Source organism: Chiloscyllium punctatum, chromosome 30 (assembly GCF_047496795.1).
Source record: "Chiloscyllium punctatum isolate Juve2018m chromosome 30, sChiPun1.3, whole genome shotgun sequence".
Taxonomy (NCBI): Eukaryota; Metazoa; Chordata; class Chondrichthyes; order Orectolobiformes; family Hemiscylliidae; genus Chiloscyllium; species Chiloscyllium punctatum.
Window position 1 is genome coordinate 32,789,300 of NC_092768.1, and position 15,042 is coordinate 32,804,341.

At 43.8% G+C, this 15,042-nt stretch overlaps 1 protein-coding gene across 1 annotated transcript in view; it reads right to left on the minus strand.

The window, feature by feature from the left end:
* LOC140455400 (uncharacterized) overlaps positions 1-15,042 on the minus strand; it is a 62,670-nt gene that overhangs the window by 24,552 nt on the left and 23,076 nt on the right. The window contains exons 3-7 of the mRNA XM_072550216.1: positions 14,974-15,020; positions 13,570-13,911; positions 11,034-11,147; positions 5,458-5,476; positions 4,786-4,823 (exon numbers count right to left, since the gene is read on the minus strand). Coding sequence (XP_072406317.1) covers positions 4,786-4,823; positions 5,458-5,476; positions 11,034-11,147; positions 13,570-13,911; positions 14,974-15,020 — 560 coding nt within the window. The remainder of the gene's footprint in view (positions 1-4,785; positions 4,824-5,457; positions 5,477-11,033; positions 11,148-13,569; positions 13,912-14,973; positions 15,021-15,042) is intronic.

The window sequence follows — 15,042 nt, forward strand, 5'->3', positions numbered from 1 at the left end:
GTTTGGGATTATGATTGGCATGGACTGGTCAGATGAAAGGGTCTGTTTCTGTGCTGTATAACTCTGTGACTCCATGACTCTTATTATGCATTTTGAAAAATTTCATTGAAACAGTTGTATTTTTACCCTAATCTGCCATTTGGGAAAACCAGCAAGAATGCTTGGAACATTGGCTTTAAACTCTTAAAAAAAAAATCCTATCACTCAATAAAATTCACTACAGTGATATCGTCGAGGAGATACAACTATCTTTTCAACCTGTTCGTAGGATACTTACCTGGTTAATATTTAATATTAACTTTGATAACAATGAGAGTTAAGTGCCTGATATAACAGTCAGTAAAATACATTTCCAACATGCTTTGTGACACCACTCCCATCCAACTTAAAACCCAATGTATCCCAACAGTTGAGGCATCTCAGGTATTCACAAATTAATATCACAAATAGAATAGAACCATAGCGCAGAATGGTACAGCAAAGATGAACCTCCTTTGAATCCTCCCACTTCCTCCAGACCAAAGGGGTAGCCATGGGCACACGTATGGGCCCCAGATATGCCTGTCTCTTTGTTGACTACGTAGAACATCTTCCGTAATTACACCGGCACCAATCCCCACCTCTTCCTCCGCTACATCGATGACTGCATTGGCGCCACCTCGTGCTCCCGCGAGGAGGTTGAGCAATTCATCAACTTCACCAACACATTCCACCCTGACCTTAAATTTACCTGGACCATCTCTGACACCTCCTTCCCCTTCCTGGACCTCTCCATCTCCATTAATGATGACCGACTTGACACTGACATTTTTTACAAACCCACCGACTCCCACAGCTACCTGGATTACACCTCTTCCCACCCTACCTCCTGCAAAAAATGCCATCCCGTATTCTCAATTTCTCCGCCTCCGCCGTATCTGCTCCCAGGAGGACCAGTTCCACCATAGGACACACCAGATGGCCTCCTTCTTTAGAGACCGCAATTTCCCTTCCCACGTGGTTAAAGATGCCCTCCAATGCATCTCGTCCACATCCCGCACCTCCGCCCTCAGACCCCACCCCTCCAACTGTAACAAGGACAGAACACCCCTGGTGCACACCTTCCACCCTACCAACCTTCACATAAACCAAATCATCCGCCGGCATTTCCGCCACCTCCAAACAGACCCCACCACCAGGGATATATTTCCCTCCCCACCACTTTCCGCCTTCCACAAAGACCGTTCCCTCCATGACAACCTGGTCAGGTCCACACCCCCCTACAACCCACCCTCCCATCCTGGCACCTTCCCCTGCCACTGCAGGAATTGCAAAACCTGCGCCCACACCTCCTCCCTCACCTCTATCCAAGGCCTTAAAGGAGCCTTCCACATCAATCAAAGTTTTACCTGCACATCGACCAATATCATTTATTGTACCCGTTGCTCCCGATGCGGTCTCCTCTACATTGGGGAGACTGAACGCCTCCTAGCATAGCACTTTAGGAAACCACACCGCCCTTTGGCCCAACATTTCAACTCCCCCTCCCATTCAACCCAACCAAACCTCTGAAGAGCATCCCACCCAGATCCACCTCTATCCCTGTAACTTTGCATTTCCTATGGCTAACCTACCTAGCGTGCACATCCTTGAACACTATGGACAGTTTCCCATCGCCAATGGAGGTCCTGGGCCTCCTTCACTGCCGCTCCCTCACCACCAGACGCCTGGAGGAAGAACGCCTCATCTTCCGCCTCGGAACACTTCAACCCCAGGGCATCAATGTGGACTTCAACAGTTTTCTCATTTCCTCTTCCCCCACCTCACCAAGTTCCAAACTTTCAGCTCCGCACTGTCCCCATGACTTGTTCTACCTGCCTATCTTCTTTTCCACCTATCCACTCGACCTTCATCCCCTCCCCCACTCACCCATTGTACTCTATGCTACTTTCTCCCCACCCCCACCCTCTTCTAGCTTATCTCTCCACCCTTCAGGCTCTCTGCCTTTATTCCTGATGAAGGGCTTTTGCCCGAAACGTCGATTTTACTGCTCCTCGGATGTTACCTGAACTGCTGTGCTCTTCCAGCACCACTAATCCAGAATCTGGTTTCCAGCATCTGCAGTCATTGTTTTTACCTTTTACAAAGATGAACATGTGTTAGCCCATTGAGTCTGTCCTTTCCCTTTCAAAGAGCAAGAGTCTTATGCCCTTTTTCCCACTCATTCCCCATGCTCTCACTAAAATCTATAAAATGTTATTCAAGGATATATCCATTGTCAAATGATGGTTTGGTCATACACAACGCAGTTCTAGCTGAAGAAAATCACATTTTTTAAAGCTTCATGTTTTGCCACTCATTGTAATTCTCACATCGAGGGCTATTTTACAAAAGTTGCCTCATCACAGGATTACATTTAACGTTGGGCATGGTGCTGTGGTGTTTGCTTACATGGACTACTTGGGTACTGTCAGCTCCTGCTTGTTTCAAACAACTGAAAGGATATGCCTTTTTATACGATATTTGGTCTTTGCCTGAAAAACATATGGCCTCCTTGTTGATTATCACACAGGAATTGAAAGGTATATCCCACATCATTAACTGCTGAGAGAGAAAGGATGTCTGTTTCATTTTACCTGTTAGGCTGAAGAGGCATTCTGTCCATCACACAGATATTTAATGCGGCAGGTGGAACCACAGCATCCCTATAGTGTGGGAGCAGACCATTCAACCCAACCAAACCTCTGAAGAGCATCCCACCCAGATCCACCCCTATCCCTGTAACTTTGCATTTCCTATGGCTAACCTACCTAGCCCGCACATCCTTGAACACTGTGGACAGTTTCCCATCGCCAACCCACCCTAACCTGCACATTTCTGGACTGCAGGAAGAAACCGGAGCACCCGAAGGAAACCCAGGCAGACACAGGGAGAATGTACAAACTTGACAGAAGCAGTCAGAATCGAACCCGGCTCCCTGGCGCCGTGAAGAAGCAGTGCTCATCACTGAGCCACTGTGCCAGCTCATTGAAATGTGGATTTCAATGATAGTCCGACGCTAGGTAAGTCAGCCATATGTCACAATGAAGGACAGATCTTAGAACCATAGAATCTTACTGTACAGTAGGAGGCCATTCGACCCATTGCACCTGTACTGGCTGCTGAAAGAGCTACCCAGCTCGTCCCACTCTGCAGCCCTTTTTCCGTAACCCTCTAACCCCTCCAACTTCTTGAAACAAGGAAAGTATTCAACCTATTTACACTTGCAAACCTCACAACGCAGTGCCCAACATTAAGTGTGATTGGGAAACATTTGCTATGTAATTCTGATTATGTGACGAATTACACTAACAACCAATTTTTGATTATCTGTTGGGTTTGCACTTTGACTCATTCATCCATTCTTGAAGCTAGATATGTTAAGACACAAGCCTTGCAGATAGAAAGAACACAAACTGAACCAGTTTCAACTTAACAAAGTAAGTCACAGTTATTTTTAGGATAATTTCTCTGAGCAATGCCCAGGATCAAATTGCCTGGTTGAAAGTTTAATGAAACCTTGGCAGTTAACTGTCAATCATCCAGAACCAGGTTTGCTCGCTGAGCTGTAGGTTTGATATCCAGACGTTTCATTACCTGGCTAGGTAACATCATCAGTGGCGACCTCCAAGTGAAGCGAAGCTGTTGTCTCCTGCTTTCTATTTATATGTTGTCCTGGATGGGGTTCCTGGGGTTTGTGTTGATGTCATTTCCTGTTCGTTTTCTGAGGGGTTGATAGATAGTATCTAGATCTATGTGTTTGTTTATGGCCTTGTGTTTGGAGTGCCAGGCCTATAGGAATTCTCTGGCATGTCTTTGCTTAGCCTGTCCCAGGACAGATGTGTTGTCCCAGTCGAAATGGTGGTTTTTTTCATCCGTGTGTAGGGCTACGAGGGAGAGAGGGTCGTGTCTTTTTGTGGCTAGCTAGTGTTCATGTATCCTGGTGGCTAACTTTCTTCCAGTTCATTCTACAGCTTAGAGATAATTTGCTAACTAATCAGCATTTTCTCTCATACAATATAATAATATACAATGGGTTTGCTATTTGCATTAGCTTTTCTTGTGAATTGTCCTAATGGGTGCAAGACTAATTTTTTACAGCAACATTCATATCCATATTTCTGGAATTGTATGGCATTTCAAGAGTAAGAGGCATGTTTTTCAGTTGAGATGAGAGAAATTTAAAAAAGACACGAGGGGCAATTATTTTCACGCATGTGAAATGAACTTCCTGAGGAAGTGGTGGATGCGGGCTCAGTTACAACACTTAAAGGACACTTGGATAAGTACAGGAATAGGAAAGGTTTAGAGATATGGGCCAGGAGCAGGCAAATGGGACTAGTTTAGTTTAGGATTATGGTCGGCATGCACTGGTTGGACTGAAGGGTCTGTTTCCATGCTGTATGACTCTATCGCTCTATGACTAAAAAAACTCTTAAAAGACAGAAATTGTAATTATCGACCAAGATGGGAACTTTGTTCAATAGAAGAGCAAACATAAAGCAATACCTTCTGATAAATCAGATGCAATTGACTGAAAGGTAAATCCTTGTGAAAATAGATTTACAAGGTCAATAAATGAGTTAGGACAGGTGTAATGGTTGAGAAATCTGATTTGAGGACTTTCTTTCTGAATCAAAATGCAGGTGTCAACCTGGAAATTTCTCAATCATTTCAAAATCAGAATCTTGGTAATTTTGCGGGTCTTCATAACTACATATAGGTAATATATTATTTTCCAGTGTAACAAAAATCAGATTTACTTACTATCCACAGAGGTGATTTCTGAAATAACTCTGTCTGGTCTGCAAAACAAGAAAAGGAAAGAACTCAGCCACATTTGCTCTCACAGAAATGTGGGTGTATTTAAAGCAGTCATGATTTGGAGATGCCGGTGTTGGATTGGGATGTACAAAGTTAAAAATCACACAGTACCAGGTTATAGGCCAACAGGTTTATTTGGAAGCATTAGCTTTCAGAGCGCTGCTCCTTCATCAGATGGTTGTGAAGAATAGGTATCCTATACTCCACAACCACCTGGTGACGGAGCAGCACTCCGAAAGCTAGTGCTTCCAAATAAACCTGTTGGACTATAATGTGGCGTTGTCTGATTTTTAACGATATATTTAAAGCAGAGGGAAGACCATTCAGCCCATCGTGTCTATTGAGATAAGGTGAGTTTCCTGGCCGACTCTAACTTCCCAACCCTTGACCTTTAACTTTGTCGAATAGGGGGGGCACCTCAAGTGCATTGATAAGGAGACCCTTCTCAAGTCTGAGAAGAGTTTCAGGCTTCTCCACCCTTCCAGAAAATGGGTTGCAGGGAACCTGCATGAAAAGGATTTGCTGCTAAACTGTCGACGGATCTGTCAACCACTTCAACTGCAAACAGAGTGCATTTCTTAATCGCTAAATGTGTATCTGCTGATGCTCACTCACCGTTGAGCCCACTGAGCACCTACAAAGGGATATAACAAAATAGTGGATTACAAAAAACATTTTTTATTACTAAAATCTTATTATTCATCAATGCCAGTTTTGTGCATGGAGCTGTAGTAACTACACTTCAGAATAATCAATGACACAAAATTATTTACTACACACGACAGACAAAATAAAGACAGTAAATGTGCAAATGATTGTCTTTAATTCATTATTTTCCCCCAAAATGTGTCAGCAGAAAGCATAGAACAAGGGGCAGCTTAAAAGAAGTTCTGAGAGTGTTTGATGGTGGTAATGGATAAAACATTTCTGATCGTGAAGTTTACCAATAAATAGGTAGTTGCCAATAAGTGCAGCAAGGAGAAACTGATTCAACAACAGCATGGCCAAACTATTGCTGTGAGTTGGAGCAGTTGAGGTAAACTGCTGAGTTGCACTTACGTGAATGCTAGACAAGTACTTCAGAAAGAAAGCATTGGAGGTTGGGTTGAAACAGTGAGATGAAATGGGTGGGAGAAGGCTCAGGCAGCTGTCAGAATGCTGCAGTCAGAATAGACAGGCAGGAGGCTGGGAGAACACAGCACGCCAGGCAGCATCGGGAGGTGGAGAAGCTAACGTTTCGGGTGTTACACCCAAAACATTGTTCACCACCTCCTGAAGCTGCCTGCCTTGCTATGTTCTTCCAGCCTCCTGCCAGTCTATTTTGGATTCCATCACCTGCAGTTTTCTTTTTCTCTAACTAAGTCTGCTCCCGTCAGACAGAATGGATATATTCTGTGTGGCAACGCATTTATGATTATTAATACTTTAAATTTTGGGCCATGGGAAAAATCAGCATGCCCTCCAGCAGAAAGGCCTGCAAGACTAGTGAAGAGCTATAATGAAGCATGCTGGGAATTTTGGTCAAGCCAGTTTAAACTCTGACTTCAGTTAAAGCTGCAGCCAGAATATGTTGTGATGCAGTTTCCAGTGTTGACCAAAGAAGGAAAGTGTTATGTGGTCTCTAGACATGCTGTCACCACTACTACCTTAAATAGAGTGTAGCTGTTTACAACTTGCTGTAAACACTTGGAAACTGTTAACCAGTAAATTCCATTGACTGGGATTGAACAATATAATCCAGCTATGGTTTATTTCATTGGTTGAGGGCCAGACAGGAGTCTGCTGGCAGAGCACAATGTTCTTTCGAGGCAGGTTAACAAAACAAAGGATTTATTTTTGTAGGAGGAGCCTTTAAGACCTCACTTCAAAAGTCTGGCCTTAAAGTGACTTTCAGAGAAAGCAAATAACAATGAGGCAAGGTCGACACTGAGAGCAAAAGTTGGCCACTTCAACCGAATCAGGGTTTGACTCAAGCTGAACTTAGAGTTAAAGTTAGGGTTAAATGTGAACTCAGTGAAGTCAGGCAAAGTTGAAGTTAAGGTTGATGACGTAAGAAGTAAATGTTGCAGCTCAAATATGTCTTACATTGAGGCATAGAATCATACAGCATGGAAACAGACCCTTTGATCCAAACAATCCATGCCAAACATAATCCCAAACTAAACTAGTCCCACCTGCCTGCTCCTGGCCCATATCCCCCCAAACCATTCCTATTCATCTAGTTAACTAAGTGTCTTTTAAATGTTATAACTGTGCCTATATCTACCACTTCCTCAGGAAGCTCACGCCACCAGTGAATCACACTCTGCTAGAACATTTATCCCTCTTGTCCTTTTTTAAATCTCTCTCCTCTCACCTTAAAAGTATTCCCCCAGTCTTGAAATCCCACATCCAAGGGAAAAAGACACCTACCATTAACTCTATATATACCCCTCATGAGTATATAAACCTCGAGAAGGCCACCTCTCAACCTCCTACACTCCAGTGAAAGAAATCCCAGCCTATCCAGCCTTTATTTATCACCTAAACCTTCCATATTCGGCAACATCCTCATAAATCTCTTCAGAAGTCTCTCCAGCTTAATAATACCCTTCCTATAATTGGGAGTTAAAGATATGAGGAACTTGTTTAGTTAGATTCTGAGTCAGTTCCCTGTCATTTGTCTGCCACATATGGGAAGAATATCTGAGTAAGAAGTTTTGAGTTGTCCTTTTGAGGAACAGGTGTTGGCATCCCCTGCTGGCCATCGATAAGGAGTGACCTTAAGTTGTTCTGAAGTCAGATCACCAGGCTTGGTAGATTGATCAGCAACTGGAAGTAAATCGGGCGTTTGCTGAGTGTAACAAACAACCTACAGAATTTGTGAAGTGAATCTGGTCCTTTCTCGTATCGCTTAGAGGATGCTTAGAGAATTAAGAGTCATAGAGGTGTATAGTAGGGAAACAGACCCTTCAGTCCAACCCGTCCATGCTGACCAGATATCCCAACCCAATCTAGTCCCATTTGCCAGCACTTGGCCCATATCCCTCCAAACCGTTCCTATTCATATATCCATCCAGATGCCTTTTAAATGTTGCAATTGTACCAGCCTCCACCACTTTCTTTGGCAGATATCATATCCATCACTCTCTGTGCGAAAAAATTGCCCCTTAGGTCCCTTTTATATCTTTTCCCTCTCACCCTAAACCTATGCCCTCTAGTTCTGGACTCCTCCAACCCAGGGAAAAGACTTTATCGATTCATCCTATCCATGCCCCTCATGAATTTATAGACCTCTGTAAGGTCACTTTCCCACATTAAACTCCATTTGCCACCTCTCAGCCCAGCTCTGCAAGTTATCTGTGTCCCTCTATAACTTGCAACACCATTCAGCACTGTCCACACTTCCACCGAACTTAGTTTCATCGTCGAATTTTAAGAGTGAAGAATGGCAGATCTCCAAGTATGGTCGGAGATACTAAAGAAGTATCTAAATAAAAAAGGTGGCCTGAGTGCTTGTGCATTACAGTAAGTTAGTAACGGGTCTGGGATCCACAGTTCAGAAATAGTGTGAGAGGCCTACAGCGCAGAGAAAGGCCCACGCCAAACAAAATGTCCATCCACGCTAACCCCATTTCCCTGCACTTGGCCCATATTCTTCTAATCCTTCCCTATCCATGTTTTTGCCCAAATGCCTTTCAAATGTTGTTAATGTACCTGCCTCAACCACTTCCACTGGCAGCTCATTCCATATGTGTACCACCCACTGTGTAAAAAAAAGTTGCCACTCAGGTTCCCTTTTATTCTTTCCCCTCTAACCTTAAACGGAGGCCCTTGATTCCCCAAAACCTGTGAAAAGGACTGAGTTCACCCACCCTATCCACGCCTCTCATGATCTTATACACTCCTGTAAGATTCCCCCCCTCCGTCTCCCACGCTCGAAAGAAAGAAATTCCTAGCTTATCCAACCTGTCCCCGATAACTCAGACCGTTGAGTCCTGGCAAACATTGTGAAGAAACAGAGAGAGCAAAGGAAACGCGCTACCAGGTTTAGTGAGGCAACAGCAATAGTCATTTTGCTTGCAGAGATACAAAGTAAAATATTACATGAAGACAATGAGAGATGTCTTCATGTGAGGAAAATTATCTGGACAGATGGAAAGTTAGGTGGAAAAGTAGTGGACCAGGAGCAAAGGAATCAGATGAATGTGTTGTATGTGGACCAGTTTCTGATGCAGTTTGAGAAGTATACAGTGCATATAGTGATCAAGATGCGGCCAAACAGAATGTAAATGAATTGAATGGAAACTGGATCAATTTGCAGGCCGACGTGAAAGTTCTGTATCAAGTAGACAGAGGAAGTTAAATCTCTGTGACTGACCATTCAAAGTTACACTGACCCTCTGAAGTGTAACCCACCCAGACCCATTCCCATATCCTATTACTGTACATTTACTGCCAACTAATGCACTAAGTTTACACACATCCCTGAACACTACTGGCATTTAGCACAGCCAATTCACCCTGACATGCTCACCTTTGGATTGTAGGAAGAAACCAGAGCACCCAGAGAAAGCCCACACAGACACGGGGAGAATGTGCAAACTCCACCCAAGGCTGGAATCGAACCCAGGTCCCAGGCATTGTGAGGCAGCAGTACTAACCGCTGAGCCACCATGAAATCCCAGCTATCAATAGAGAAAGGAATAATGCCTGAACTTGGGACTGTTCAGTCTGAGGGCAATGGTGATTATAGAGTAGGTTGGGAAAGTTAGAAAAGAATGCTCAGTGAGTACTGATGACTGGTGACCCCCAACTCCCTTTCCTGAGACACTGAAGCCCTCAGCACCCGTGAAACCTGCTCTCGCACCAATGATTCTGTGACTGCCAATCGCACAGAAAGTGAGGACTGAGAGTAATCACCTACACAACCCCCCTTGTGGTAACACAGTTAAGGGAAATTGCTAATAAGATTTTGTGCGGCTTTAAGAGGTTATTTTGTTCCTTTTTTTTGAAAGAGGGGGTTTAAGACAGAGGCATCGAGCTGTCTAGTTGGAAAGCCAGTAGAGTAAACAGCTTGTGAGGCCTTGGGTGTTTTCAAGGTTGGAACAATAAAAACAGCCTGAATGGGTGTGTTCAAGCTCCCACAGAACGAGGACTTTTAGTTTTAGCTTTCAGCAGTTGCTATTGGGGTCTTAAAGAAGTGAAAGCTATTTTTCCCTTCTCTTGGTTACAGCCATAAGCTGGGGGGAGTATCTGCCTGTCACTGGAGTTACATGTGAGACCATTTGTGTATGAATTTGCCTTTTACCAAAGGTGTGTTTATGCGATGTTGCTATATTGGAACAGTTAATTAATAATAGTTACTGTATGTATCGTTCTGTTAAGTTTTCCAATAGAGTGATGTTATTCCAATTCCATTTTTGTTTTGTTGCATTTTAACTATAGTGGATGAATAAAGTCTGCTTTACTTTAAGTCTGACAGTTTGACCAAATGAATTGCATCTGGAACGGAACACCTTACACTTACCTTTAAAATAAGAAAATAAGTTAGGGTCTGGACTATCTTCTGAGTATGTTGAGGCAGTTTGGTTTGATCCATCACAGTTTCCACTTTTCAAACCCTTTTGAATTTTTTCTAAAAGCACTCATCAGCAAAGACTTTTATATGGCCTCGCTGATAGAGAAGTAAAGTTAATGCTAGTGTGTGTGTGAGCCCTGTGATTCAGTCTGCTTTACCCACTGCTCAGCTTGAAGAATTGGGAGATATGAAGGAAGCTATATTTACCGTGATACGTGAGAACAGAGGGGATCCAATAGATGGTTTAAACAGATATAGTCAAACAAAAGAGAGAGCCTCTGCTAAATATGCAGGTCAGTTATGGATTCATTTCACTCATGTTTTTGGAGAAATGGATCATGCTAGCTTAACTGTACGCGATTATTCTAAATGGTTAAGATCTTTAGTAGTGCGTGTTTTGGAATGGAGGAAGAAGATGGGTGACGATTTTGACCCAGAGATGGTGCACATGATGAGATATGGACAGTATGGCAATGGTTCGAGCTTGGGTGAAGGACATTAAAGAGATGAGCAAAGGGAGTAAGAGTGCCAATCAGATACATCAACCTTAAGAATACAAATGCAAATGCTCACACCACAATATCTCACAACCTTAACATCTGCCAAACAGCAACAAGATACATGTCCTTACCTTTCGTTCTGCGTAACTTCACACAGTAGACCACGAAAATGAACAAGAAAGCCACGTGCACCAGAGCACTGATCAACAGGAATGACCATAGGGTCATGGCACCTTTTGTTTTCGCTACAAAGAAAGAGACTAAAGTCAGATAGCAGCGCAGGTCAAGGCAGGAGGCCATTCAGCCCCTTGCATCCAGTCAACCATTTGGTTAGATCATGGCTGATCTAAACCTGAACTCAATCTGCTCAGCTATTTATGGACCCCATTTTAACCCTGCCTTGTGATATCCATCAACCCTGCCTTTGCAAGTTTCAGTGCTTTCAGTCTTTCCAAGGAGGGTTCCAGATTCCCACCCAGCTTCGCAACCAAATCTGCTAGGTGTCTTCATTGCTTAATTAGCGATCTCTGATTTTGAGATCACATTCCATAGTTCTTGATGCTCCCATGAAAAGAAACATTTTTCTCCCTTTTTATGAACTCAAAAACTGTGCGACAGCTTAAACACCAAGCTCCTGTACCACACTGGTGACTCAAGATTGTGATCTACCAAGGCTAACATATCCTTCCTGATTTAAAACTGCATGCCTTACTCCAAATGTGGTTCGTGTCATTTCAAGCAATGGAGGAATATTCTCTCCCCATTTGCATTCCGTAATGTGACGATTGCTTCCAATCGCATATTTAATTAATTGTTATTCCTGCAACTTCAGAATACTTTTCTCAGTTAACTTTCAAAATGACAATCAGGTTTCTCTTCGGGAATACTGTGTGTAGTTCTGGTCACCGTGTCACAGGAAGGATATTATTAAACTGGAGGTAGTTCAAATGAGATTTACAGGAATGTTGCCAGGTGTGGAAGGTTTGAGTTATAAAGAAAGGTGGGGTAGTCTGGGACTTTTTTCCCCCAGAGCGTAGGACATTGAGAGGTGGCTTTAAAGAGGTTTATATAATCATGAGGGGTTGAGATGGTAGGTGTCTATTCCCTAGGGTAGGGGATTTCAAGATTAGAGGGCATATTTCGAAGGTGAGAGGAGAGAGAGTTTAAAAAAAAGACATGAGGGGCAAATTTTTTTATACAGTGTGTGGAATGAACTTCCAGTGGAAGTGGATGCAGGTCGTGTTACAATGTTTGAAGGACATTTACATAAGTACATGAATAAGAAATGCTTGGAGGGATGTGGGCCTAGCGCAGGCAGATGGGACTAATTTACTTTAGGATTATGGCCATCATGGATTGGTTGGACTGAACGGTCAGCTTCCATGCTGTATGACTATGACTCGATGACTTTATTGTTTCCATTCACATATTTAATTAGCTGTTAATTCTGCAATTTAAGAATTTTCAGAATAATCTTGCAAGTTAATTTTCAAAATGGTAATCAGGCTGCGATGTAAAATATAGAATTCTTGCTTGACGGTTATAATCTGGGAGAGTGGATAATCCACATCCTCGTGGCAGGAGGAGATGAAAAGTTGCAAAAGGCTGATCATATCTTCACAGCTAATTTAGAATAGAATCCCTACAGTGTGGAAGAAGGCCATTCAGCCCATTGAGTCCATGCTGAACTGCCGAAGAGCAGACCAATCCCTTACCCTGTCCCTCTAAACCTGCATTTCCCAAGACTAATTCACCTAGTCTGCACATCCCTCGATACTACGGACAACTTCCCATGGCCATTCCACCTAACCTGCACATCTTTGGATTGGGAGGAAACCAGAGCACCCAGAGGAAACCCACGCAGACACAGGGAGAATGTGCAAACTCCACACAGAAGTTAATACTAATCGTTGCAACCTGCTGGACTATAACCTGCTGTTGTGTGATTTTTAACTTTGCAAAAGTAAGGACTGCAGAGGCTGGAAATCAGAGTCGAGATTAGAGTGGTGCTGGAAAAGCACAGCAGGTCAGGCAGCACCCGAGGAGCAGGAGCAGGAGCAGTCCTGATGAAGGGCTTTTGCCTGAAATGTCAATTTTCCTGCTCCTCGGATGCTTCCTGACCTTCTGTGATTTTTAACCTTGTCCAACACCGGCACTTCAACATAATTACTTGTAGAAGATTGTATTTATGTATAACTGAGGTATTATGAAGGTCTGATAACTGAACACACCCCCACTTAACTTCAGCAGGAAGAGCTAGAAAAAAGTTGCCTGTTGCACTGATTCTCATACCATGCATGTTTAGATTAGATTACTTACAGTGTGGAAACAGGCCGTTCGGCCCAACAAGTCCACACCGACCTGCAGTCAAAGACTGCACACCGAACTGCAACAGACCACACCGAAGCGCAACCCACCCATTCCCCTACATTTACCCCTTTACCTAACACTAAGGGCAATTTAGCATGGCCAATTCACCTGACCTGCACATCTTTGTGACTGGGGAGGAAACCCACACAGACACGGGGAGAATGTGCAAACTCCACACAGACAGTCGCCTGAGTCAGGAATTGTGAGGCAGCAGTGCTAACCACTGTGCCACCGTGCCGCCCTAATGAAGGGCTTTGTTATTGGCCAATGTTATTGGCAGGCAAGTGAATCGGTTACCTCTCACGGTGAGCTGTGTTCCTGCTCCATATTCCTCACCCAGTTCCATGATTTTCACACTGCAATAATACATCCCGGAATCAGTCACTTTCAGCTCCTTCAGCAATAGCGAGGCATCTCGGCCGTTAAAAAAATCCTCTTGGGATCTGTGCACCCGCCCTCTGTACTCTGCCGTCTGACCAGAAACTTCTGTGCCATTCCTTCCACCCTTCAGCCATCTGTAAGAGCCTATTGGCCGGGAGACATTGCCCGTCCATTTGCAGGGGATGAGGACTGATTGTGTCTCCTCCACCAGAATCCTGGGAAGTTTCTGAACAACGTGGAACGTCTCAGCGCCAATTCCTGAAAGTTAGAGGGGAGGGAGTGATTGGAAGTTGGAACTGTGAGAGGCAGTCTTGCATGGAGGCTTACATTGATCACAACTTTATGATAAATAAGAAAATTACCAGCGCAATGAGAGAAATGTGCAGTAGCATTTACTTAACTGTTTTATCACTTAGTGAGACGCACTCTGTCTGAAAGGGCAGATTCGATCACAACTCTGAGCAAGGAAGCTGACTGCACCCTTCAAAAGGAAGTCCATTGAGAAAGGATTGTGGTCCAATTAGAAAGCGCTTTGAAAAAAAACCTTGTGCTGATCCCAGGAATGAAAGGCTTATCGTATGAGGAGCCTTTTGAAGAATTTGGGACTATATTCAATGGAGTTTAGAAGGATGAGGGGTGGGGGGGGCAGGGTGCGATCTGATTGAACCTTGCCGAGGACTGAACAGCCCGACAGAATGGACGTTGGGAAGATGTTTCCCTTGGCGGGAGAGACTAGGACCTGAGGGCACAGCCTTAGAGTAAAGGGAAGACCTTTTAGACCGGAGATAAGGAGAAACTGCTTCAGCAAATCTATGGAATTCATTGCCATAGAGGGTTATGGAGGCCAAGTCATTGAGTATATTTAAAACAGACATAGATAAGGGGATATTGTCTGCCAAGGGGACCAAAGGTTATAGGGAGAAAACAGGAAAATAGGTTTAAAAAACAATCAGCCATGATAGAATGGGGTAGCAGATTCAATGGGCCAAATGGCCTAATTTCATCTCTTATTGTCTTATGAGCCAAATTTGGCAAACGGGACTACGTCAGATTGGGATATCTGGTTAGCGTGGACGAGTTGGACTGAAGGTTCTTTTTCTGTGCCGTATAATTCTATAAATGCTGAACAAAAAGGTTTTGCAACAGCCGAGGGAGGTCGTGGTGAGGTTGTGGCAGATTACAGAGTAAGCGAGACTGTTGAGCAGTGTCTTTGCACTGAGTCTGATTTGCTTGTCCATCGCACTGTTCACTCTTGCCTTTACCTGCACAGTCACCAGACACCAACCCGTAAAATTTTGTAAACAACGGAATGCTACTTACCCGAGAAGGCAGCCAATATCCAGAGGATGGGGCTTGTGTTCATCCTGCTTCAGTGATGAACAAATAAAT